Here is a 27,098-nt window from a genome sequence, read left to right as displayed (position 1 = left end):
AGGAACCCTTGTTTAGAGTTTAACTACCTTTTTGGATTAGTGAATTGTGGGCATCTCTTCTTTTTAGAGACATTCCCCACTCCCAGAGTCTCTATCAAACTGATTGAGCAGAGTGAGAGTAGTGTTAGGGCATGTTTTCATTGCATGCTTCGGTCATGTTGAGTGCCCTCCAGTGGATATAACGTAATGCTTGTGATTTTTTTTCCCCCTTGCAAGTTTGTGTGGAATATATTTAGGAATAGTTCCGATGAGAGAGCATCAATCAAAAGCCTTTTGAATTCTAGAATAATTTATTCATATGAACACTGCTGATTAAAAGGTTGGCTTGAGAAAATGTCATCTCAACCAATGTTTGCAAGAGAGAGGTCAAAGTTAAATTAGGGATTAAATTTTATTTAACTCACTTTAAATAGGCAGTTCTGTTTAAATATATGATAATGATAAACCAAAAGCTCAATATAATAATTTGGGGGTAAAAGATCTTAATATTTAGCCATATTAATGAATTACAGAATCAAATTCTCAGAAAAAGTTAATGAAGAAGTGAGTTGTCAGTTTGTCTGAAATCTATTAGTAAAACAGAGTAAGTGCTCAACTCAGTTGTATTATCGAGGAGTATTATGTCTGTGTTAGGAACTAAACGGAAACTAAGCTAGTTGAGTCAATTTATGTGAACTCCAGAATATAATGCGCTAGTGACTATAGGGTTTTATTTGTATAGAGTTTTGGGCTATGATGCACTATACCAATGTTTTGCCCTTTAAATTTTTCAATAAAAACCTTTCTCCATCCTCCTATGTTTAAAGTTCTTGCTATTTCCATTAGTGACATTATTTTCTGAAAATACTTGTTTCAAATCAGATTCTGATTAGTAACAAATGAAGCCTATTCTGAATCATCTTTTGGAAGTCAAATGGTCATTTTACAGAAAATTCTGAGTTTAGAACCTTTTTTTTCTTTGTCTTCCATAATGGGTGGTTGAAATGAAATTAAAAAGTTGGTAGAGTAGGGAGGGAAAATGACAGTATCACATCTTGCTCCAATTTACTCTTGGAAGTCAGTATAATTTTGCGGAGCCATTGATAATGATTTTTGACTGTTTAAGAAATGTATTATTGTTGTATCTAATTTTTCTTGACAAGAAGGCCTCATGTAAATGGTTATTTCAGAATGAATTGTGTTCCTTCATAAAGAGTCGTCTTTGGAATTAGTAATGTCCAAGTTGATACTTAGTATTTGCACCGTTTTCTGTCTATAGGTCATATAGCTTCTGTTCTAGTTTTCCAAGATTTTGATGAGATATAAGACTACATTTGAAAGTTCTTTTAAAGATAATGCACATAAAGCTTAATGAAAAAAAGCCTGTCTATTGCAGACTTAATTTATCTCTTGAAATTGGCTATTTGTCTTCATTAATAAGTGTACAACAATTTGACAGTCAAAGTAAGTGACTGAGATTGCTTTCACAAGCCATATAGTATTGGTCTTATGTTACGGTGGGAATGGCTGCTCAGTGTCTCCAGGGCCACGCACGTTTGGAGAGCACATGTCCCGTCTAAGTGGCCATCCTCAGCAGCTTCAGCCGTTGTGTGGGAATATAGAGCATGTTGTCACCTCAACTGATTTTTCCCCCCTCTTAAGAGAAGGAGGAAATCCAGATTAATGTGCATCCCTTGATTTGCACATGTCAGTGAATGAAATTCATGTTTTAAGACACTATTCAGCACAAATTAAATATACCTATTAGCAGCCTATTGCCAGTTTATAACGTCTGCAGTAGTTCCATTTGAAGTACAGTTTTTTATAATGATTCTACTAAACGAGATAATATGATCCTGTGGATTTCTATAACTTAGGAAATAATATTATTAAACTATTAGGTTCATATTTAGGTATTTGAAAAATGCATTGTATCAATTGATTATAGTTTAGGAACTTAAAAGGGGGTTCATATTATCAACTTGTTTGTGAAATCTGGGAAACCCACACTTTCAAGTTTAGGAATTAAGATGATTTGGGTCAAGGAAAAGGAGAAGAAATAACAACTTATTCATTACTTGGTCATCTTAACTGTAGTTTTTTAAAGTGTATTTTTAAAAGAGGTCTCAAAACAATCTGAGAGGGCACTTAAAATGCTGGGCAAATTCTGGCTATGTATACACAATCATGTCAGCCTGAAATTTTATTGATGTCTTTAAATCATATCTGCTTTTCAGCCAAAGTTTGCTTTTCTAAGATAAACTATTGTCAGACTAGATCCAAAACTGAAAAGCAAAGTTTAGATGATGAAAAATAAATTAAAGTTTTCCTTAAACTAGTGGCATACTGCTATTTGGTCAGAATAAATTTCTGCAACCAATTTAATAGATTTTGGTTAAATCTTTTGCTGCTAAGGCGGAGTTTTTCATTTCCAGAGTTTGAAAAGTTGAGTGTTTAGTCTTCAAACTACATGTTTAAATGGCAAACTCTGTCTGGACTGAAAATGCAAACCATAGGCCAACATTGGTTTTAAAAAGCATCATCTAGGGGCTGGCCCGGTGGTGTAGTGGTTAACTTTGTGCGCTCTGCTTTGGCAGCCCGGGGTTTGTGGGTTCAGATCCTGGGCATGGACATACACACTGCTCATCAAACCATTCTGTGGTGGCATCCTACATACAAAATAGAGGAAGATTTGCAGAGATGTTAGCTCAGGGCCTATCTTCCTTCCCCCTCCCCTCCTCCAAAAAAGCATCATCTGAAGATAGTGTTGTAAGCTGCAGTTGTTTCTATATGATATGGTATAGCATGCAAGTAAAACTGATCAGTGGACTTTTCACATAACATTTATCCCAGAGATACTCACCCCCTTGCCTATCCCACAATCCCCGTGTAAGTTTACAGAGCCACTGTAAAGTTTGTCTTGTAATATTCCAGAAATTTCCTGCCTCTGATTTCTTTTGAACTTGTTGAAAAGGCAGACCCTCCCTCCCACCCACCCCAATAACAGTTTGAAGAGTGTGAACAGCTGGATTTTGCTGGGGTGAAACTGCTTCATAGCTCTTCCCATTTGCTCCCCTATTTATTTCCATCTCTTAACTTCTTCTCTCATATTGCCATGATTTTACTTGTGATTTCATAATTCATATACTACTGGACTGATATTTTCCTTTTAACTGATTTTTTTTAAATTAAAAAAAATTTTTTTTTGAAGATTCGCACCTGAGCTAACAACTGTTGTTAGTCTTTTTTTTTTTTTCCTGCTTTTTTACTCCCCAGATCTCCCCAGTGTATAGTTGTATATTTTAATTGTGGGTCCTTCTAGTTGTGGCATGCGGGATGCTGCCTAACCGTAGCCTGATGAGTGGTGCCATGTCCTTGCCTGGGATCAGAACTGGCAAAACACTGGGTCGCCGAAGCAGAGCGTGTGAACTTAACCACTAGGCCATGGAGCTGGCCCTCCTTTTAACTGATTTGTGACAGGTGTGTTAAACAGTTAAAAAATTTGGGGTGGGGAAGATGATATTTTTAAACCATTTAAGTTTTTTCAAGTTCATCAGTCCTCATGGCATACAAATTATGTCCATGATTAATAAATCTTATCTTAAATGCTAGCAGCTGATCTAACATGAAAGTAAAAGATGTGCAAAAGCTGAAGGGTTAGTTTAATAAGCTGCTTTTATTAACAGGGTTTTATTATAGCAAAAATAGTTGTGATATATTTGTACATATATACACAGTTCATTGTACATTATCTATATAAAAATATGCAAAGTTAGGTTTACTGCAAAATTTCTTGGGACTGCAATTGGAAAACTATCTTAAATGATTGTAGTAATTTCCTGCACTGAGGGATGGTGGTGTAAATTGTCCTACCCCCACCCCCTTTTTTTAGGTATAATTAAGTGGTTTGGGGGTAAGGGTGTAGGGAATGAGTCTGTCTTTGAAGTTTTGCATATACTAGATGAATGCCACATGTATAAGGGAGGAGAAGGGTTTCTTGGAAATATTTTTCAATCCAACTAATGGAGGTTTCCAAGTGGAGTTCCATTCCCCTGTGTAGAAAGTGCTGACATAGACACTTAAGTTCTTTTCTGAGCTACTTGAAAGAATGTAGCAATGTCAAATATTACTTACATGTAATAGTTCATTTAGATACAAAAGTAGACATGACTGTTATATAGGAAACATTGTATGCTGACAAAGCGCTCTTTGGATAGATTCATAAATTTAGTCTGTTTTCTGGCATTTTGCTTAATTTTGAAGTTTGATTAGGTTTTAAGCCCACTGTTTTATTAAATTTTTTTATTTGATATCTTTCTGTAGGAAAAGCCATTTGAAAATATGAAATAAGGTTTATATTGTTCTAACTCCTAGTTATGAGTATTCTGTGATCCATTCATGGAGTAAAACTGTTATTTTGTATCTGATAGTTATCCTCTTAGGGCACTATTTGCTGCCTTAATTCTAGCATTTTTTCCTGGGTCCTGAATCAGAGTGCCAGCCGTTTTATTCCCCATAGAAGGAGAAATAGGAGGCTAGAAAGTTTAAGAGATTAGAAATCTGGAATACCAGAAGATTGGGAGTCACTCATGAGACAAAGTAATGAATGTTAAAATGCTATTGTTGATAATTGGAAGCTGGGAAATACTAAAATTGGGTTCTTTTTCTAAGAATACTTATTAATCATGCTTGAAGAATGCTCTGACTATATGCTAACAGACCTCAGGTTTCTCCTTATTGCCATTTTACCCCAGATCATATTACATTTCTCTAGAAAGCTCAAAGACAGGAAGACTATTTAACCTTCTCTTTGCTCCTCAAAGTCCCCTTTCCCCCATCAGAAGCTAAGCTGAGGAGGGGGAAGGCCGGCCCAGTGGTGTAGCAGTTAAGTGCTCACATTCTGCTTTGGTGGCCCAGGGTTCACCGGTTCAGATCCCGGTGCAGACATGGCACCACTTGGCAAGCCATGCTGTGACAGGCGTCCCACATATAAAGTGGAGGAAGATGGGCACAGATGTTAGCTCAGGGCCAGTCTTCTTCAGCAAAAAGAGGAGGATTGGTGGCAGATGTTAGCTCAAGGCTAACCTCCCTCAAAAAAAAAAAAAAAAAAAAAGCTAAGTGGGAACTCCTTCACCTTCTTATCATCAATCTGCATAGAGGGTCCATCTCTATAAAGCAGGAAGTATTATATTCCGGTCAGAAGCCAGTCCTGACACATGCCTTTTCAAGGACTTTGTTCCTTTAGTTGTACCTCCTCTTCTGTATTACCCTTATCCCTCCAGATTCTAATCCCATTGCTTTTTTGATCTCCACGTCTCACCTTTTATCATCTCCTGAAATCCATTCGTTGTGACTTCTAGAACTCATAGTCGTTAGCAAATCCCTTTTATTCTCAATCTGTTCTGGGAATGTTCCCTTCTCTTTCTTGCTACAGTTGTAAGCTAGTGTCTCTCCTGCTAATGCTACCTCCCTTGCAGCTCTCTCAAGCGGTAGATGTTTTCCCTTCTTGCACACCTTTTACTGCTAAAGCAAGAGTCTTCTTTGTTCCTCATTGTCACTTTTTGACCCTTTTTCCCCAGAACTTCAAACTTTGACTCTCATGCCATTCTACCACCCACTACCCCTCTTTATTTTACTCATCTACCAACTTTCCTGGGTCATTTCTTTTCCTTCCTTGAACATTTTATTAGCTCCTTGCTCACTGTCTTCTTAATTTCTGCCATAATTCTTGATTCTTAGTGATACCAGGGTCCATGTAGAGCAGTGCTACTCAAAATGTCATCTGGGTTGTGAACTCTTTGTAACCAGTATGAATTGCGATAAGGAGTTTGTGCCGGAATGTAAATCATCTCTGTCACTAAGTTCACTGTTTAGTTCAGTTGACTTTTTTTGTAGCAAGACTTTTTGCTGAAGGAAGCAGTATCTTAATTTATAATCTGGCATGAGTTCCTTATGGTGTCATGGTATGGCACTTTGAGTAACATTGATGTAGGGGATACTTCCAATATTCTGGCCTCTTAGTTTCTTCATTCTTCTCTTCCAGTGATCTTATTTTTCACTCTAATTCAACCACACATTCTCATTGTCGTATCCTAGAATACCTTGTCTTTTACCAATAACTTCCCCCTACCCGGTATCATTTCACGTGTCCCACTCTTAGTCCTCTAGTAAATACTTTCAATTCCAGTGGCCCTTCAGCCCCACTGGAACCTACAGTCTATCTATCCATCTAAGCTTTTCAGTATCCCTCACTTTAACCTCTACCCAGCTGAAATTTCACATTGAATCATAATCACTTTCTTAAATACACTCTCAATAACCTTGTCCCTTCCTGGCTTCATGCCCAGTGGTCCCTGGTCTATTAGTTCACCCTCCTTTATGACTGTTCCTTACTTTTTTCTCTCTTTTGAAACCTCCCAACACCTCCTCCCTTATCTTCACTCTCATGTAATTCTGTTGCTATTTTCACTAAGCATAGAATAATTGAAAGAATTTCTCCATATTCCCATATCTGTGACTGTGGCCTTTACCTTCTCCTCTGTCACTATGGGTGAACCATAGTGTTCCAAGATAAGGACAACCTTTTGTACACTGGGTCCCATTCCATCTTGCTCTCAAGAGTATTACTCTGTCATTCTCCCTTCTCTTGCATCGTTGGTTTTTCCTTCTTACTGGCTCTTCCCATGAGCATACAAACATGATACTCTTTATGCTATTTTTTAAGAAAAATCTTTTCTTCCTGTCTCCCCTTTCACTCGCTATCCCAGTCACTTCTCTATACAACAAAACACCTTGAAACAATTGCTTATATGCACTCTCTCCTCTTTTCTCTTGAACTCCTACCAGTGTTCAAACTTTATACCGTGTTATAAATTTCTAGTTCTCAGCTCGCTTAACCTACTAGTAGCATTTGGTACAGTTGCTTGAAACACTTTTTCAGTTGGCTTCTAGGCCACCATGTCTGCCAGCAGATTTTCTTCTTACCTCACTAGCAGTTCCTTTTTAGTCTCTTGCTTTTTCTATCATCTCTTACTATTGGAGTGGCTGAAAGTTTAGTCCTTCAACCTCTCCTTTTTCAGTTGTCTCATTACACTTCAGTTTTGTAGCTTTAAACAGGTAGTATTTAATCTATTTCCTCATGATTTCCAAATTTATATCCCTAGCCTGGATTTCTTCCCTCAACTCTAGATGCTAATATCTAACTGTTTTTTCAACAGTTTAGGTGTCTAAGAAGCATCTCAAACTTAGTTTATCTAAAACTGAGCTCCCAATTTCCCCTAAAGCTTCTTCCGTTAGTCTTTCCTAAATGCAACTCTAGCTTTCCAGTTACTCAAACTTAGAACATTGCTGTTCTTCTTCTTTTTTTTTTTTTTTTTTAAGATTAAGGGCACTTGCACTAACATCTGTTTTCTTCCTTTTTCTTCTTCTCCCCAAACATCCTCCGCCCCACCCCCCCACACATAGTTGTATATTCTAGTTGTGAGTGCCTCTGGTTGTGCTGTATGGGATGCCGCCTCAACATGACATGATGAGCGGTGCTGTGTCTGCACCCAGGATCCGAACCGGTGAAACCCTGGGCCACCAAAGCGGAGCATGCAAACTTAAGCACTCGGCCCCAGGGCTGGCCCCAAAACCTTGCTGTTCTTGACTTATCTTTCTCTCATACTCCACATCCAAACCCTGTCTGCAAATCATGACTGCTCTCCCTTTAAAATATATCCAAAATCTAACCCTTTCTCCCATCTTAATCTTTTGCCTGAATTACTGCGAAGGCCTTCTAACTGGTCTCCCTCTTCACACCTTTGTTCCCCTTAAATGTGTTTCTAACACAGTAGCCATAGTAATCCTTTTAAAAAAATAGATCATGTAACTTTTACATTCAGAAACCTCCGGGGACTTACCAGCTCATTCAGTAACAGCATAGACTTCTGCATGGTCAAACCACCCTCTTTATTACTTAACTACTTTTCTCCTCTCACTCCTTGTCACCCATGCTGGCTTTTTTGTTTTTCCTCCAGTTGGTCAAGCATGCTCCATACCATGGCTACTTCCTCACCTCCTTCAGGCATTTCCTTTCCATCCTGTTTAAAAGCTCAGTCCTTCCCCAGCTTCCTATCTCCTTTCTTGCTTTATGTTTCTCCTTAGCCCTCATCACTGTCTAACATAATAGATATTTTAGTTTTTCTTTTCTTTCCTTTTTTCTTAGCCTCCTAGAATGTAAGCTCCAGGAAGACAGGGATTTTTATATCCTTCACTCGTTTCTTCCCAATGCCTAGAATCATAGAACATAGTAGTTGATCAGTAAATATGTGTTGCCTGAATGACTTTTAAATCTTATCACCTCATTTTGGGTCATTCCTAGTAGCATACAAGTATATTCCAGACTTTTGTGCAGGTGGTTCCTTCTTGTCATCTGTGGCTCATGTCATATATCACTTCCACATTGGGGTCTTCCCTGTTCATCCATTTTGACTTTGTCATATTATCCTTTGGTTTGTGCACTTAGTCATACTCTGAGGTAACGTCTCTTTACTTGCTTGTTCTTTTCAACTCTCAGAGTCTTGTCCTGATTTTCTATCCCTGGTATCTAGAACAGTGTCTGGAAGTTTGGTACTCAGTAAAGGTTTGTTGAATGGGGGAATATCCTAGAATTGGACCACCTTTGGTTGTCTCCAGCTAATGCCCCATTTATTTTTCTCCGTTTCGCAGCCTGAAAGAGAGATCCTATGGACACAGTCTCCACTTTTGATCTCCCGTTCCAGTTCATGTTCTGCTTTCATTATTTGAGTGAATGTGCTTTGGCTGAGCTCACTCCTGTACTTCCATGTTGACCAGTCAAGTGGATGATTTTTAGTTTTGGTCTTGCTGGACCACTCAGCATTTGCTGCATTTTTTTACTTTCTTCCTTCTAGAACAGCTCTATCCAGTAGAACTTTCTGTGATGGTGGAAGTGTTCTTCTACATCTGTGCTGTCCAGTATTGTGGCCACTAATTACATGTAGCTGTTGAGCACTTGAAATGTGATGATGTGACTGGAGAGCTAAATTTTTAATAAAATTAAATTTAAGTATAGCTAGCTGCATGTGACTTAGTGGCTACCATATTGGGCAGTGCCATTCTAGAAACACTTTCCTCTTTTTTCTTAAATTGCACTGAACTCAGTAAGTATCACAACCTAATTACTCAAGCCAGACACCTAGGAGTCATCTTTAATTCCTGTCATCTACTGTAGTTTTTCTCATCTACTCCAACCAGTCTATCAACACAGCCTGTTGTTTCTACCTTCAAAGTATTTCTCCACTCTAGCTACTTTTTGTGCCTAGTGCTACTACCACAGCCTAAACCACCACCATTTATCACCTAGACTATTGCTATAGTTGCTTTACTGGTTTCTGTTCTTTCTTGTCCCCTTTCAGTTTTTTCCATTATAGCCAAAACCACCTTTTAAAAACTCAAATGGGATCTTCTTATTCACCTGCTCATAACCTTTCATGGACTTCAGTGGCACTTAGAATAAAAGGTGCATTCCTTACCAAAGGCTAGAAAGGCCTACATGTTCTGGTTATTTTCAGCCTCATCTCATTGCACTCACCCTTTCCCACTGTAATTGAACCACTCTGTCTCAAGAATTGGTTAAAAGATGATCAGGTTTTTCATGACTCTAGGATCTTGCCCATGTTATTTCTTGTTTCTGGAATGTTCTTGAGACCTTTTCCAGGTCTCAGCTTGAAGGTTACCCTCAAGAAGCGTGTGGCCACTCTAAGTAGGACCTTCCACTTGTCCTTGTGTCATCCCACTCCCTTCTCTCACTTGTTACTTATTATACACTTAACACTCTGTAATTGTTTGTCTCCTTATCAATGCAAGGACCATGTCTGTTTTAATCACCACTGTATACCCAGAATCTGTTACACCTCCTGGCATGTAGCAGTTGCATAGAAATTTGTTGAGTAAATGAATGAAATCTATATATACATTGCATTTATGCTATTGGTATTGCTGTGTCCTGGAACTGTTGAGTACGTAAATGAAGGAATTGTGGAATAGAAAATCTCTTTTGATTAACATCACAGTTTGGTAAATTGAGAAAACAAAAAACAATATACCAATGGAGCATTCATGTGTAACACCAGGTTATGACTCATTTGTGGGTGTCACAGTAGAATGGAGATTTGGAACTCTTCCTTGAGGTTCTTTGTATAGAGATAATGAAAGCAGTCACATTTCTCTGGACATAAATGCTTCCTACGTCACTTCGCTTTCTGTAATATTCTGCTACTCTTCCTAAATATGAGAGAGCCTCATAATTATAAGACCTATTACTATGGTAAGGCTGTCAAAGGCAGAAAAATGTCCTTCTGTTTGGGAGAGTAACATAAACTTGTTATGTGTCACTGGGGGCAGAATGTTGCTAAAGATTAAGTAAGAATCTGTGTTGTCTTAATGAATAGATGCTTCTAAAGGAGCTGATGTGAGGGTTACTCTGTGGAGTCAGATTTGTTTTTTTTTTAACTTGGGTTATTAATTGATTAATTGGTTAATGTTATAGATAGAGTTGGATCATATGGTTTGTCTATAGCTGTAGCCCGTTACTCGGGGTAGCAGCGTCAGTGTGGATATGTATGACACTTTAAACAAGTAAACTAGAATGCCAGGGTCCTATCCCACCCATACTGATAGAAAACCAGGAGATGGAGCCTAGTCATGTATTTTTTAAAGCTCCAGGTTAGAACTATTGGAAAGATCTGATTGCCACTATTAAAGGATTCTTCTGGCAAGCCTGGGAATCTTTGTATTTAAAAAGATTTTTAAAGACATGTATATATCAGGTCAAATTCTGGTTTAGCACATACCTGGTGGTAATGACCTGAAATGTTTTCCCAAAATAACTGGTCTTGATATGGCTTTCATATGTCATTTGGTTGAGGTTCATTTTCCACGCAAGCTGTTTTTGAAGATACTTAGGGGAAAAAAGTGTATAACCTCTCTTAGTAGCCTATTAACCCACTTAAAAACCCTTTCTGTTATTGGTTTTCACATTTAGATTTAATGTACTTAATTAAAATGTAAACTCACTTGTGTTTGGTTTGTTCTCATTCAAGTAGGTAATAAATATATGGGGGGGGGGGTGGCCACCTACTGCCTGCCACCTTTCATATGGCCTGAGAACTAAAAATGTTTTTTTACATTTTGTTATGACTGATAAAAAACCAAAAGAAGGATAATTTCTCATAACATATGAAATTATATGAAATTCAAATTTGCAATTTCCATGAATAAATTTTTATTGGAACACAGCCACGCTTGTTAGTGTGTGTATTGCCTGTGGCTAGTTTCACACTACAGGAGTTGAACAGAGAGCTTATGACCTACAAAGCCTAAAATATTTACTGTCTGGTCCTTTACAGAAAACGTTTGCTGACCTCTGTTCTAGATGAGATACATTCTTCGTAAATGAATCCTTCATGTTCCTACAGGCACATAAGAAGTCTCTTAGGTTATATATATCACTGTTGGCTATCTAAGCCTCTGTATTACATTTTATTTGTTCTGTTGTCTACTTTTTGAACATTTTTCCTATTGGCCCATTCAGTCCATCAGATATTTAAGAGCTTAATATGCTCTAAGCACTTCGGAAACAGTGAAGAAGTACAGTCCCAGCCATCACAGAGTTAAGAGTTACTGAGTTTTTCTTTTTCTTTTTTTACTGTGAGTGTGCTTGGTATGGTGGGGAAGGGAAACTTGTAACAAGTGGAGAAGAGGAAGGTCATTGTTATGGGGTGTAAAGCAATGCATTAAATTATTTCAGGAAGTCATTGAGTCCCTGCCATTAAATCTGCCTATAGCCTGAACCCAAAGATTAACATCTAGAAACTTTCTTGAAATAAAATCTTCAATTTACATGGCATAGTATACTCATCTTTGAAAATTCTGCATTTCTTGTTAACAGTGGTGCTATCTAGCTAGGCAGAGAATCAGAGTACGGAGTATACAGTGATTCAAATCTTAGAAATACTAATTTTTTTTGCTGTGGTCACTGTTCAAACAATGTAGTTCTTTATATTAATTTGATACTTTTATCTCAAAATTGCTAAGCCTTCTCTTGCATTGATCTACAACGTTCATTATTAAATACTAATTGTACCTTTGGGATGGTGGTGGGATATATGATTTGATTGAAAGGGCACATGACAGCCAAACAGACCTGGATTTGAATTTTAGCTGAATAGAGTTTATTAGCCATACTCCTCTATTAACTGCTGCTAGTCACTTTTTTCATCTGACAATTTGGGGAATGTTGTCTACTTTATGAGGTTGCTGGGAAGATTCAATGAGGTAACATTAGGCTCAGAACTGAAGTTGCCATGCATTTTAATTATGCTACCTTGTTAAGTATGTCAAGGGAAAAATTAGATGTTTACCTGGTGTTAGAAGGCAACATCCTAAAATTATTTTGTAAAAAATATTATTTAAAACAATACAAGTGATTTAATAAAAAATCTGGCATACTTTGTGATGCATTGATTCTTAGAATACTGCCACTTAAATAGAGTAAGAATTGAATGAAACTTTCTATTAAATTACTAAAAATAGGAAATTAATTGATAAAACTAAATAAAATGACACTTGCCTAAATATCAAAAAAATTGCCATGTTTGATTTCCTTGCTCTTAGAAAACGTTGGCACTTTTTTCTTTTCTTTTCTTTTTTTTTTTTTTAGCAATTTGTTTTTGCCTTAAGGTACTAATCGTTGGCTGAGTAGTTTCCATATTTCTTTTGCAGAAGGCCATTTTATAGACCACTTAGCTTTTGTGCCTAGAAACATTTCCTTAACCTGTATATCATTGTTTAACTACATGGAGTGGGACTAAATGATATATTTTCTTGGACAAGTATCATTTCTAATACAAATGTATTATTTCTATATATTTAGTTCTGCAAATGTATGCAAAAATGCCTCTAAAAAAGTATGCAGATGTTTTCATATTGGATACATGTTAAGTATTTTTTCTTTGTACCCTTTTAATGGCTACATAGTAATCCACTATGCCCTCTCACTTGAATGATTTACTGTAGCCTCCTGACTGCTCTCCCTGCTTTGCTTTTCCCCTCTAAGTCTTTTTTTCCCATATGGACACTAGAGTGAACTTTAAAAAGCCTTAATCACAGATTATGTTAGTCCAGTGGCGTCCCAGTGCACTTTGGATTTTATTTTACATCCTTATTGATCTGGTCCCCACTTCTCTTCATGGTTCCCTGACTTCTAGTTACGCAGGTGACCTTTTAGTACCTTTACCAAATAGCTCATTCCTTCCTTTTCACTTTTTCTCCGAATGGAGTGTTCTACTCTATCTTTACCTGGCTAGCTCCTCCTCTGCTCAAATGTCACTTCCTCCCTCATCACCCAATATTATCTAGAGTAGCCCTCTTCCCCTACCAGTCACTCTCTTCCTACCTTGTTTATTTTCTTCACAGCAGTTCTCCTTAAATTGTCTTTTTTTATGGCTTAACTCTGTAACAGTAGACTGCAGGCTTTACTAGATATATGACCATGACTCTCTGACTCTCTTATTCACTATTATTGCAATGCCAGTAACATAAAAAGGTGCTTAAATATTTGTTCATTAGATGAATATATGTTCCATTTAATGGATAAATTATTTTTTATTCACTCTGTTGATGAGCATTTGGGTAATTTCCACCTTTTTCTCTGTGAATGCTTCACCGTGTAGACCTCTTGGCATGATTCTTTGAATATTCCTGCAGAATACATTTCTGTTATGAAAATGGAATTTTTAAGTCAAAGGGTATTTAACACTTATATTTAATGGGTAGTACCAACTTAGCCTCCTGAAAGTTTCTGCCAGTTTAACTATATCTTTATCAGCAGTGGGTATTATTAATCTTTTCAATCTTTACCAGTCTGATAAGCAAAAAAAAAATGTGTCTGGAATGCCGATATATAACTATTTTTTTATTTTCATTCAGTTATTTTTGCTATACAAAGTATAGGGAATAATGTAAAAAGCGCCCATGTACTCACCACCCAGATTAACAGATGTAATTTTGCAGTATTTGTTTGATTAAAACAAAACAAAACACAAACTAAGGAGTTAAATCCATCTTTAATACCCTCACCCATCCTATTCTCTTTACCCGCAAGTATTAAGAAGCTGGTGTGTGTATTCTTTGTACTTTTACTACATAAACACTATGAAGCGTTGTAGTGTTTTTTTTTTTTAACTTGCATAAAATTATATTTGCAAATTATAAAAATGTACCTGTGTGTAGATAAAGGCTATTCAGTATATACTTTAAGATTGCTGTGTTTTAAAATATCAGTCTTTTTGGTTGCTTATGTTAATATCAGCTGGAGAAAAACAGTGTCTACTTTTTGTAGTTATTTTGTTCTTAGAGCGAATAAAGTGAAAGTTTGTTTTAAAAGATTCTGGATTTTTTTCTGAAGGATCAGGACTGTTTTAGAATTGTGTCACCAGAGATTCTCTGTGAAGGTACTCTGGTGAGACCACACTATATCATAAGTGTTAAGGATTATTACTATAATCTAATTATTTGAAATAGTAAAATCATATTCTCTGACACACACAGTTGGCCTAAATGTGCTGCGTTAATGATTTTTCAAGGGGCTTCTTATGCATTGCATATACATGTACTCCATAAAAATATAAAAGGGGGCTGCATAAAAAATCTGGCAACGGGGCCGGCCCAGTGGCACAGTGGTTAAGTTCGCACTTTCCGTTTCGGCGGCCCGGGGTTTGCCAGTTCGGATCCAGGTACGGACCTGGCACCGCTTGGCAAGCCATGCTGTGGTAGGCATCCCACATATAGAGGAAGATGGGCAGGGATGTTAGCTCAGGGCCAGTCTTCCTCAGCAGAAAGAGGAGGATTGGCAGCAGAATGTTAGCTCAGGGCTAGTCTTCCTCAAAAAACAAAACAAAACAAAACAAATCTGGCAAGATTGGCTGGCAAGATTTGGCTGGTAAGCCAAAAGGCTACATGTAGCCAAAAAAAGAAAAAGCATTTAATTTTCTCATAATTTAGAAAGATTTGAGAAGGGGGTGGAGTGTTGGTATATACATTAGATGGGTGACATAGCTATTAAAAGTTGTCTGAGATAGCAATGCTGATAAGCCCTTGGTAAGCTGGCCACTAGTACAGTGCCTTCTGTGAAAATTGTAAATTTATGTGCCATCAGTATTTTGGAGCTATGTATCAAGGGCCTTAAAAGTTCTTACCCTTTAACCCAGTAGTTGAAGCAATCCTCAGGTGGGAGGGAGGTGGAAGAAATTAAGAGAATTATTTATATGCGGAGATGTTTGTTGGTATTGTCTGAATAGCACACTAAATGGAGAAGGGCAAAGTAAGTATTCAATAATAGATATAGTTAAATTGCAGCATAGACATATAATACAGTACAGATGGTAATATTTTATGAATCTACAACACAAGGAATTGATTTTTATATTAAAAGAATATCTAACAGTAAGTTTAATATAATACCAAATATATCAAAATGTCTTTAACTGCATATCATTATTATGGGAACAACAAAAAAATTTATACAAAGCATATATTGTTTTATGGATGGGGTAGGGAAGACAGTAAAATGAAGGAAGGAAAAAAATCATTTGGGGAACATCCTATCCTAATTTTTCCTAGCCACAGAGAGTTCACATTTCTGATAGCCATTTTTACACTTACATATTTAAAGATAATACCAACAAGGGCTTTATATTAGGTGTTTTAGAGGAACAAAAGTCATTAGATGTTTGTTTTCTTCTTGGCCAGTCCAGGAAGACTCCTCCCAGAAGAGACACACAGTTGAGGAGTAAAAGCAGAAAGGAAAACTGGAGTGAGTTGTGACTTAAAAAGTGTTAGTGTTGAATGAAAAGTGCTAGAACAGGAAGATTTTTTAAATGGCAAGGTATTAGTAGTGACAGTTAATAAAAATGCATATGTATGTGTTTCTAGATTTACAAAATAAATTTTACTAAGAACTTTCTTTAGTCCCTGAGGATATATCAAAAGTTTATCAGGCTCCTGAAATAGAGTTGCATTTTCTTACTTTAAAACAATAAATAAGTGGCTTCAGTTCTGCCAGTACAGATTATTGGAAAAGTGAATTGTTAGCATGAACTGCTAGTACAAAACTGTGGTTTTATAATAGATCTTTATTTTTATATAGAAAAGTTACTCCCAGTTAGTAATACTCAAACTTTTTGAAATTTAAGGTAATTAAAATAATTTTGTCCTGATGGGAACTGGAGAAGTAACTTTACTGTGAAATCTATATCATGTCAAGAATTCTCACATGGACCTTGACAGAAGACCACTTAAAGTACAGAGGGTGTAGAAGGGGCTCCAACACTCGTGAAATTGAGTATGAGCTATTAATGCTAATCTTTTGTAATAATGTTGTGGTATGTAAGAAAATATCCTTACTTTTTTATAGTCACATAAGGTACTAATGTATGTAATTCACTTTAAAATCATTCTGTAGGAAGGCACAAATATGGCACGATATTAATAATTGTTAAGTATAGGTGATGTGGGTGTTTATACAGTGTCTACTTTTCTGCATATTTGAACATTTCCCTAATAAGAAAAAAGAAAAACCTAGCATGCTTAAGTGAGTCTATTAGAAAAGATGAAGGGAAAATCGCTCAAATTACTCATATTTATTCAAAGTATAGTAATAGGTAATTATTATATATAAAGATAGAAATTATTATATATAAAGGATATTTGTTTTTATAAACCTTTATAAAGTTTAAATCAGAAAAAGCGAGATGAATATTGAGGATTCTTTACAAAATACATAATTTGAAAGAGTATGTGTTTAAATAGCAAAAAGAAAAAATGGGTGGATGCATATGTCCACTACCTCATTAGTCTGGATAAGTTGGCCATCCCCTAGTACCTTTGTTCGCAAAGCACTTTCCCACCTTTAGCTTGATTGGGTACTCAGTAGGCTTTCCCCGGTTTTATTTCTCATAATTCTTCCTGAAATGGCTGTTAGTTGTAATTTAAACCCCTGAATCGATGCTCTTGTTGCTGCTTTTGTATATTGTGTGTTTCTCCTTTACACGCTAGGCGTTTTTTCAACTTCAGTTACCTATTAAATTTTTTATTTATTCACTCCAATCTTTATGAGAGTAATAAATTGAAACATTCTGTTTCCTTCCCCAGCCTACTGCTATTTTTAAGTTCTCTGTTTCCCTGGGGTCAGGTTTTCCTGAGGTGTTTGGTAAGCCTTGGTTGATTGGGAGCTCATTGGGCCCTTAATGATTGGCAGGGCGTAGTGGAGGGGAGCCTGCCCTTGGGCTGAAAGCTCTGCTCAGAGAAAGAATGAGGAAGGCTCTCCTTTTGTGCAAGATTCTGCCCATTCTCTCTGGACAGTGTATTGAATTTCTTTAGCAAATGATTTTCAGATTTTTGGTAAATTTGGATTTGTCTACAGAGCAATATAGGGGTAGGTTGGTATATACTGTTGCTTGTGTAGATACCCATTTTCACTCCTGGTTTTTACTTCTCTTCCTGTTGATTGACACTTGCCCTCTCTCACCTCATAGGGTTGCAGTGAAGAGTAAGGATAATTTTTAGGTATGTTGCATACATTTTATAGTGCTATAAAAAATAGTAGTATCGAAAAGTCCCCATACAAATGGATATCGTAATCGTTATAAACCATGGTCAAGTTACCAGATCAGCCCGCATAAACAGATTTTGTCCAGTAACATAGCTAAAATGTTTTGCCTTTGCATCAACAACAAGGAAGCAATACTATAAATATTTTTTTCCTTGAAGCCAGATATATCAGAGCAATTCTTAAACAGCTGCACAGCCTATAAACTTACCTAGTTGGTCTCTGAGCCCTGTGGCACTGGCCCAAGGAGGAGCTCAGTGTAGAACACGTTTTAAATCCCCTTTCCCAGAAATATACTGGGAGCTGGAGTGGAAAACTCATTTTCCAAAGAGGTGGAAAAGTAGCTAAATAGCTAGTAACAAATATAGGTGAAGGATAGAAACTAAAACACAGCATCAGTGGACAGAACCTGGGTTCCTTCCAGCATAGTATTTCTCAAGGTGTGGCCTGCAGATCACTTGCTCTGTCCTCGAGTTTTCATTAAAAATACAGGTTTCTATGCCCTACTCCAGTCCTGTTGAATCAAAACATTAAACACATAATTCTGCTCAGTAACTTATTTTGAAATATAAGATTCTTGTTGACAGGAGTCACCTTTACTATTTTCTGTCCTTCATTTTGCCTAGTACGTAAATTGTCAGTTATTTCTACTGTGGACACTCAAACAATTGTATCCACAACTCTTGACAGCTTTAGGTGTCAAGTGATCTTTGTGATCGTAAATGCAGTGTTGGAAGAACAATTTTAGAAATAATCAACACATGCTTCCTTTACATAGAAAAAATAGGACTTCAGAGTGCAGTTTCCAGCTTTATTACATATTTAAACTCCTTTTTACCTTGATAGAAAACATAGTTCACACTTTAATATCTTAGTCCATATCTTTACACGTTGGTAAACACCCAATATGTTAATTTGTAGCGCAAGATGAACTTGTTTAGGAGCAGACTTTGTAATAAAGGAAATTTTATTAGAAATAGCTAGACACCATGGTCCCTTAAACTGTTATCGTTTGCAAATAGCTCCCTGTGATTCAGTGTTTTCCTGAATATTACACAATAAAGCCAAAATGCAGACATAAATTAGATGCTAAGATTTGTATATATAGGTGTGAATGATTAAATTTTTTATATTGATCAAAACAACATTCCAGTCAATAATACTTGTATTTATAGTAAATCATTGCTATAAATTTGAACTTAGAATAATTTTACTAAAAAGGAGCTTTTAAATTTGTGTCGCAGACTTTTCATTTGAAAAGTAATCTTACTCCTTAGTAAAACATCTAAAATCTTGTGTTCTGATCCAGTCACCAAAATCTGCTTTATGAAGATATTTTAGATGGCATCATAATTGTATCAGAAAACAGCTGACCCATTTAATGAAAATTGGTGTTTTTTAAATCCTCTTGAACCCTCTGCTGTACAAAGATGCTCTATGAATTTTTCTGTGAGAGATGTTAGACCTTCTGGTACTCAAGGAAGAGCTGATTTTGAATAGTTTTTTTTCCCACTCCCTGGCTTTCATTGTTAGAGCTTTTATACTTTCTTCGTCATCTTCAATAATTGTGCTTTTTGACATCCTTGAATATCTGTAATTTATATTTCTACAAAAAAGAGGTGCTTGTTAAAGAGCAGTTTTCACTGAGAAGTTCAGCAGTGACGGAGCTGTGGCTGAGGTGTCTGGAGGAGACCATGAGGTGTGTGTGTCACTGTATCACATGGTTAAAGAGAGTAGAGGCCTTTTTGTGGATGTTATCTATGGCGTTTAGCAGGCCATCTTAGTGTGAGTATTAAAATCAAACTAATTTTAAAGCCTAATGACTTTCAATTAACTCTTTTAGGGTATCTGAAGTACACCATACAACAGTTTTGAAAATCCTGCGTGGACAATGGCTACCCAAGGTTTGTATCATAAGTCTTTAGTTACTGCAGTGGGGCTCTGCTTCATTGCCGTTAACCCAGTCTGGCTCAGATCCCCCTGCTTTCCTCTCTCCCTGCTTACTTGTCAGGCTACCTTTTGCTCCATTTTCTGCTCACTCCTAATGGCTTGGTGAAATAGCAAACAAGCCACCAGCAGGAATCTAGTCTGGATGACTGCTTCTGGAGCCTGGATGCAGTACCATTCTTCCACTGATTCAGTGAGTAACTGTTAGGTGGTCCCCTAAGAGTGTAGATATTTCATCACTGAGCTAATCCTGGCTATCATTCTGTTATTCTTGGCTGTCTGTCAGATTTGACTGTATTTCTAAAAATATTTCAATGGATCATATCACAGATTTTTTTTTAATTAGGATAACATTCCCATGATAGTAATGCTAATGCTGCTTCATTTTTATAGCCGATTTGATGGAGTTGGACATGGCCATGGAGCCAGACAGAAAAGCGGCTGTTAGTCACTGGCAGCAACAGTCTTACCTGGACTCTGGAATCCATTCTGGTGCCACTACCACAGCTCCTTCACTGAGTGGTAAAGGCAATCCTGAGGAAGAGGATGTCGACACGACTCAAGTCCTGTACGAGTGGGAACAGGGATTTTCTCAGTCCTTCACTCAAGAACAAGTAGCTGGTAAGAGTATTAGTGCCTTACTGAAAGTCAGAACGCAGTTTTGAAAATTAAATAGTTCTGAAAGTTAGTGTGTAAGAACTTAAATAAAATAGCGTGGTAAAGAAAAGGGAGTGATTGCAATGTCACTTTCACCACTTAGGATAGCAAATATTCAAGTGAACGCTGACCTATGGGTAGTGAATGTTGAATTTACCTTTTCTAGATATTGATGGACAGTATGCAATGACGCGAGCTCAGAGGGTACGAGCTGCTATGTTCCCTGAGACATTAGATGAGGGCATGCAGATCCCATCTACACAGTTTGATGCTGCTCATCCCACTAATGTCCAGCGTTTGGCTGAACCATCACAGATGCTGAAACATGCAGTTGTAAATTTGATTAACTATCAAGATGATGCAGAACTTGCCACACGTGCAATCCCTGAACTGACAAAACTGCTAAATGATGAGGACCAGGTAAGTAATGACATGGGCAGCCATTTAATCTGCTTTGATGGAAACTCTCAAGGAGGTAGTCTCAAAATGTCTATCCAGTAACAGTATTTGAAAACTAATGATATCTCTTAATTCCTGTACATTATAGGTGGTGGTGAATAAGGCTGCAGTTATGGTTCATCAGCTTTCTAAAAAGGAAGCTTCCAGACACGCCATCATGCGTTCTCCTCAGATGGTGTCTGCTATTGTACGTACCATGCAGAATACAAATGATGTAGAAACAGCTCGCTGTACTGCTGGGACCTTGCACAATCTTTCTCATCATCGTGAGGGCTTGCTGGCCATCTTTAAGTCTGGGGGCATTCCTGCCCTTGTGAAGATGCTTGGGTAAGAAAACATGGTCAGAGTGCTCAAAACTAAGATAGAGAAGAGTGCAATCACAACATTTCTGATGAGGCTTTTTTCTTCTTCCCAGTTCACCAGTGGATTCTGTATTGTTTTATGCCATTACAACTCTCCACAACCTTTTATTGCATCAAGAAGGAGCTAAAATGGCAGTGCGTTTAGCTGGTGGGCTGCAGAAAATGGTTGCCTTGCTCAACAAAACAAATGTTAAATTCTTGGCTATTACAACAGACTGCCTTCAGATTTTAGCTTATGGCAATCAAGAAAGCAAGGTAAAAGAATTGTTCTGAATGTGGTTTTCATGGAGCATTGGAGACCCGCAGTGTCATGTCTTTCTGTGGACTCTTACAAATTGTATGTCTCACCCTTTGTATGTATCCTAGAAAAGGTGGACATCTCTATTCCTTTAAATATGTGAGTGTGTATATGTAAAGCACTGTGCTAGGTGATAGGGATATAGCAGGCATGCTTCTCTTAGAGCTTTCATTCTTGGGTGGGAGATAGATTGTGAAATAATAGCCTAATTACTATTTAATTCATATGTTAGGAGTAAGTACAGGGGCTGTGAGAGCACATAAGTGAAGCAGACCCTGTTTTGAGGGTCCAGGGAGACCTCTTGGAGGAAGTGACAGTTGAGTTCAGCTCTCAAGGGTGAGTCAGGATTGACTAGGTGAAGGTCAGGGAGAGTAAGTGGCATCTTTGAAAGTCCTACTGAGGGAAGAATATGGCGAGTTTTGGAGATTCAAAAAGTACAGAGTAGGGAAGAAGAAAGGTATGAGGTGGGACTGTTGAGCTAGGCAGGGCAGATCCTACAGGGTTTTATAAAACATGTTAAAAGAGCAATGGGAAAGCAATCAAATAATTTTTAGCGGAGGCATGAAGTGATTTAAAATTGGGGTAGAGTTGGGAGGTAGAGGCATGCAAGGAAGTGAAGGGCAAGAATGAGTGATTATTTTGTGGTATTCCTCTTTAAGGTGGATATGATTAGGAAAAGTGAAGAGCCAAATCATTTAGGGGTTTTGAGTGCCCATTCTGGTTTAAATTTTCAACAGATCAGCTTTGATATAACTTTCATATCTGGGCATTACTCTTGCATACCAACATGGTTTCTTTTTCTTTTTTTTTCTTTTGCTATGATCAATGTGGAAAGAAGAAAATTGGGCCAGAGTTGATATATTTTTGGTAGGACTGGGATGCCTGTATTTGAGTGGAATGCTATAGGAGGAGGTGTTAAATAGGGCCCCAATTTGGGGGTCTGGGTCATGGGGTTCAGGAATACATTTAAGCCAGTAACAAGCTTGCTGAAATTTTTATATAATAAGTCAGTAATATAACGTGACATTTCTCAGGCGTTTTCAGGATTCCATGACTAACAATATATATACTTGTTGTTCTAGTTAATCATTCTGGCTAGTGGTGGACCTCAAGCTTTAGTAAATATAATGAGGACCTACACTTATGAGAAACTACTGTGGACCACAAGCAGAGTATTGAAGGTGCTGTCTGTCTGCTCTAGTAATAAGCCGGCTATTGTAGAAGCTGGTGAGTATATGTGTCTATTTTGAGTTCTTGTGTGTACAGCATCTGCAGTTCTAATTTGATTACCTTTCTTAGGAAAAGGGTAATAGAACTTGACCTTAACAGGCTGAAAGTAGATGGTCCTATTCAGTTTTCACCCAAGATCACATTCAGACAAAGTATATGTTATGTTTGACACCTGCATTGATGCTATGTAAGCCTGATTTAGGCAGAATTATTATTACCCATCGAAAATGACAGGTGATACTTGGCTTGATAAAATTTGTTTTTAATTTTGGTTTTGGGCAAACCCAAGATTTGCTTTGCTAACAGACTTGTGAATACATAGGTGAAATTATGTTGCAGTAAATTTTATTAAAGTACGGTTGTATGTAGCAAAGTGATTCCCTTGATTTGTTAGTGAATGCTCATGAGCAGTATTTTGCACTGGTATTCTCTGTTCTTAGTGAACAAATGGTCTAAAATGTAAAATCGTTTTTTCTTTTTCCTGTAAGTATTTTTAATGAAGTAACTTGTATGTGGTAGTTTATATTGTGTGCATGTTGGTAGCAGAGTGAAGGAATAGATGATCCACATGAGGGCCTCTTGTTTTTCTGTCATGAAGATACAGTTACTTTTCAACTACCCAGCATCCTTTCTCCGTTCTATAACCCACCTGAGAGCATCTACCTGGACTCTCAAACCAAGCTTCAAATCAAACTGGAAGAGGAAAAAGATATAGGCATTTAACAGAATATTCAGAGTAAAGTGTAGGGTTGGTAACACCTATTTTTTTCACTTGTCAAGAGTAATTTTACTTGAGAATCTATGGGAGAGAAGGGGATTATGATTGCCCAAGACAGCTGCTGGCAGTGGGACAATAGGCATGGGGACAGACAAGTGTGGCTGGGTTCATATAGAACAAGGGGATGTAAATTCTGCCAGCTATTCCAGAAATATCTGAAGTGCTTGTGAAAAATACAGTTTTAGACTTATTTAATCAGAATCCCTAGAGTGTTGAAGTTACAAAGGTCAGTAGGTAGCTGGAGATGTGTGGGATTGGAGGCCTAGGAATCCTCATTTTAAGAAGTTCCTCAGATTATTCTTATGTTCTTCTGAAAGTATTTGGCACCTGTGTTTCAAGTGCTGTAATAAGCATATGATATACACTGGATAACAACACTTGTATGCTCCCTGTATTTATTCTTACAGTCTGGTGAGGGTGAAAGAAATATTCAGAAAGATGAGGTGATTACAAATTGGAATGAGTGTTATGAGAGAAACAAACAGTAAATAGTGATACAGAATTAATGGAGAGGGGAGGGGCTTCCCTGAGAAGGGGATGGTAAATGGGATTGCAGGATGAGAAGGCACCTGTTTAGTATCTATATGGGAAGTGGGGATTAAGCACTTTCCAGGCAGAGAAAAGAAACATGAGCTATGTCCTTGAAGGTAGGAAAGAGATTGTTGAGTTCTAGGTGCTGAAGAGAAAGTCTGTGTACTTAGTGAGTAATGGGATGAATAGCCTAGGATGAGGTTGATGAACTACGTAGGGCCATATCATGCAGGACTTCCTAGGCCCCTGTAAGATGTTTATTCATGCTTTATTACAGCTTTGGAACCATAGATGTAGAATATTTAGGTCAGTTTGGAATGCTAGGTAGGATCCAAATTCTGAAGGAATCCTTAAGATTATGCTAAATAATTTGACCTTTATCTTATAGACAATGAGAAGCTATTGATGATTGTTGAGCAATGGCATAACATCCCAGTGGGGTGTTTGGAATATTAATACCCACATTGTATGACAGTTTGACCAAAGGCAAGCAGACCAGGCCACTGAGATGTGTTACAGGCTTCCAGGAATGAAATAGTTTGGTATTAAAAATAATACAGCAAAGGATGAATGTTTGAGACTTCTGAAAGAATTTGTAGAATGTAATAACGTAGAGGCTAAAGGTGCAACCAAAAGTTGTTCGTGGTGGGGAGAATATTGGTACCATGAAGATAAATGGAACTACCAGCATGGATTGTTTAATTTTTGGAACAAGATAATTTAAGAAGCTGATAACATGCAAAGTGAGTAAAGGGTCAGTAGGTAACTGGAAACGTATGGTATTGGAATTCAGGGAAAGACTAGTCTAGAGGTTGGGGAGTTGCCCTCTTAGTGTTTAGGGGTAGGGGCTGCAGGGAAGTGAGGTGGGAGGGGTGCCTCAAAGTCATCTGCATGGGATTTGTACCCTAGACCTGCTGAATCAGAACGTGTGTTTTTAGAAGTCTCTACTGACTATTCTGATGGGCATCTGGAGTTAAGATCCACTCTCTTAGAGTTAATAGTCATAGTAGAGGAAGAGAATGAGAATGAAATCTGTGAGGGAGATAAGGTAGAGGCGAATCTAGCCATTTAACAAATACTGAGTATCAGCCTTGTGCAGGTCACTCTATTAGTAGCTGGAGCTACTATGAGGAAAGAACCAGATAGGGATGATCTTTGTCTTGTATGGGAGATAGACTTAATTATAGTTGTGGTAAGTGCTATGACAGAACAGTACAGGGTGCCATGAGAATTATAGCAAGTAGATCTAACCTAATTGGGGAAATAAAACAGACTTGAAAAATGAACAAGGAGACAAGGGAAGGTATCTCTTGTGGCATTCAGAAGTGATCTCAGTAGGAGAGAGATGGCTGAAGTTAAGCCAGTAGACGGGGAATTGAGCTTCCATTTAGACTTCTCTGCCAGTGTAAATGTCCTTTATTAGGGTCCTAAATGATGGAAGGTTGTGAACTTTTGGAGCACATGTTTTGGAGTCAGTACCTTTTATACAGTCCTTGACAGTAAGCGTTCCAGTGCCTTCTTGTTGGATTGTTTTTACTACCCCAGGAGTTCACATAGCTCCTTCAAGTCTTTGCTCAGTTGTCACCTTCACACTGAGATGACCAAATTATCCTACATAAAATTGTAGCCCCCTCCCTTACCTTTTGTTATTTTTTTCTGTAGCACTTAACACCATCTGACATACCATATAGTTTTAGTTTATTAATTGTATATTTGTTTATTGTCTGCCTCCAATTAGATCATGAGCTCTATAAGGGTAGGGGTATTAGAATATTTTGGTCACTGGTATAGCTCCAACTCAAAACAGGGCCTGGTATTGAATAAATATTTTTTAAATGATTGAATGGATGAAAGCAAATAAGTAATAGGAATATTACCTACAGGGGGACAGTGGAGTTGAAGGCTTTTTCCACATAGAGAAGGAACAACAGATATTTGACAGAAGTTGTCACTAGTTGAGGTGAAATGGAAAAGAAAGGGAAACTGATCAGTATCCTAGAAAATGAAAGGAAATGAAGGACTTAGATGGAGGCAGTAAGCCTTAGCAATAAAGAGGGACACCCTCTAAGACTAGAAAAGACACCTAGAGCTTATAGGAATTGATAGCTAATGGCCATTGCCTTAGATCTTTTTTAATTTTCTAGGTGGAATGCAAGCTTTAGGACTTCACCTGACAGATCCAAGTCAGCGTCTTGTTCAGAACTGTCTTTGGACTCTTAGGAATCTTTCAGATGCTGCAACTAAACAGGTAAATTCTTATCACCAGGTGCCTTGGTGATAAGAGTCAAGAAGAATATGTACTGAGCATCTGTTTTTATCTCCATAGGAAGGGATGGAAGGTCTTCTTGGGACCCTTGTTCAGCTTCTGGGCTCAGATGATATAAATGTGGTGACCTGTGCAGCTGGAATTCTTTCTAATCTCACTTGCAATAATTATAAGAACAAGATGATGGTGTGCCAAGTGGGTGGTATAGAGGCTCTTGTGCGTACTGTTCTTCGTGCTGGTGACAGGGAGGACATCACTGAGCCTGCCATCTGTGCTCTTCGTCATCTGACCAGCCGACACCAGGAAGCAGAGATGGCTCAGAATGCTGTTCGCCTTCACTATGGACTACCAGTTGTGGTTAAACTCCTACATCCACCATCCCACTGGCCTCTGATAAAGGTAAATTTTCAGCTAAAGTAGAAGGTTGTAGAATTAAAAATAACCACCTCTAACTATTAAATGGCCATCTAGGCATAAGGAATTGATAAGTAGGAATTGTATTTCTTAGTAAATAGGAAGTATGGCTGGGATTCCAAAGTGTTTGTCTAGTCAGTTCTACTTTGAAGTGATACCAGTAGATTCAATGTGGTTGGAATTTTAGGCTAAGAAAATGATTTTGTTGAGTTGTATGCCAGTCCTTTATTCTTCTTTCTTATCTACAGGCGACTGTTGGATTGATTCGAAATCTTGCCCTTTGTCCAGCGAATCATGCACCGTTGCGTGAGCAGGGTGCCATTCCACGACTAGTTCAGTTGCTGGTTCGTGCACATCAGGACACCCAGCGCCGTACATCTATGGGTGGAACCCAGCAGCAGTTTGTGGTAGATAAATCTTAGTAGTGACACCTGGCTTATATTTAAAAGGAATGCATAAATCCATAGGATCCTGAAGTTATTTGGTCATTGGCTCCCTCCATTCTCCTT

General features: G+C 37.7%; 1 protein-coding gene across 4 annotated transcripts in view; it reads left to right on the top strand.

Annotated features, from left to right (window-relative positions):
• CTNNB1 (catenin beta 1) overlaps nt 1-27,098 on the top strand; it is a 37,945-nt gene that overhangs the window by 4,118 nt on the left and 6,729 nt on the right. For 3 of the 4 annotated variants that reach the window (XM_023619815.2, XM_023619814.2, XM_023619813.2), the window contains exons 2-10: nt 19,491-19,551; nt 19,988-20,215; nt 20,418-20,671; nt 20,799-21,037; nt 21,126-21,327; nt 22,453-22,597; nt 26,054-26,157; nt 26,236-26,574; nt 26,838-26,996. In XM_023619815.2, the coding sequence (XP_023475583.1) occupies nt 19,539-19,551; nt 19,988-20,215; nt 20,418-20,671; nt 20,799-21,037; nt 21,126-21,327; nt 22,453-22,597; nt 26,054-26,157; nt 26,236-26,574; nt 26,838-26,996 (1,683 nt within the window). In that variant the 5' untranslated portion in view covers nt 19,491-19,538. 4 annotated transcript variants of the gene reach the window in all.

Source organism: Equus caballus, chromosome 16, assembly GCF_041296265.1.
Source record: "Equus caballus isolate H_3958 breed thoroughbred chromosome 16, TB-T2T, whole genome shotgun sequence".
Lineage (NCBI taxonomy): Eukaryota > Metazoa > Chordata > Mammalia > Perissodactyla > Equidae > Equus > Equus caballus.
This window is presented reverse-complemented; position numbering and strand designations above follow the sequence as displayed.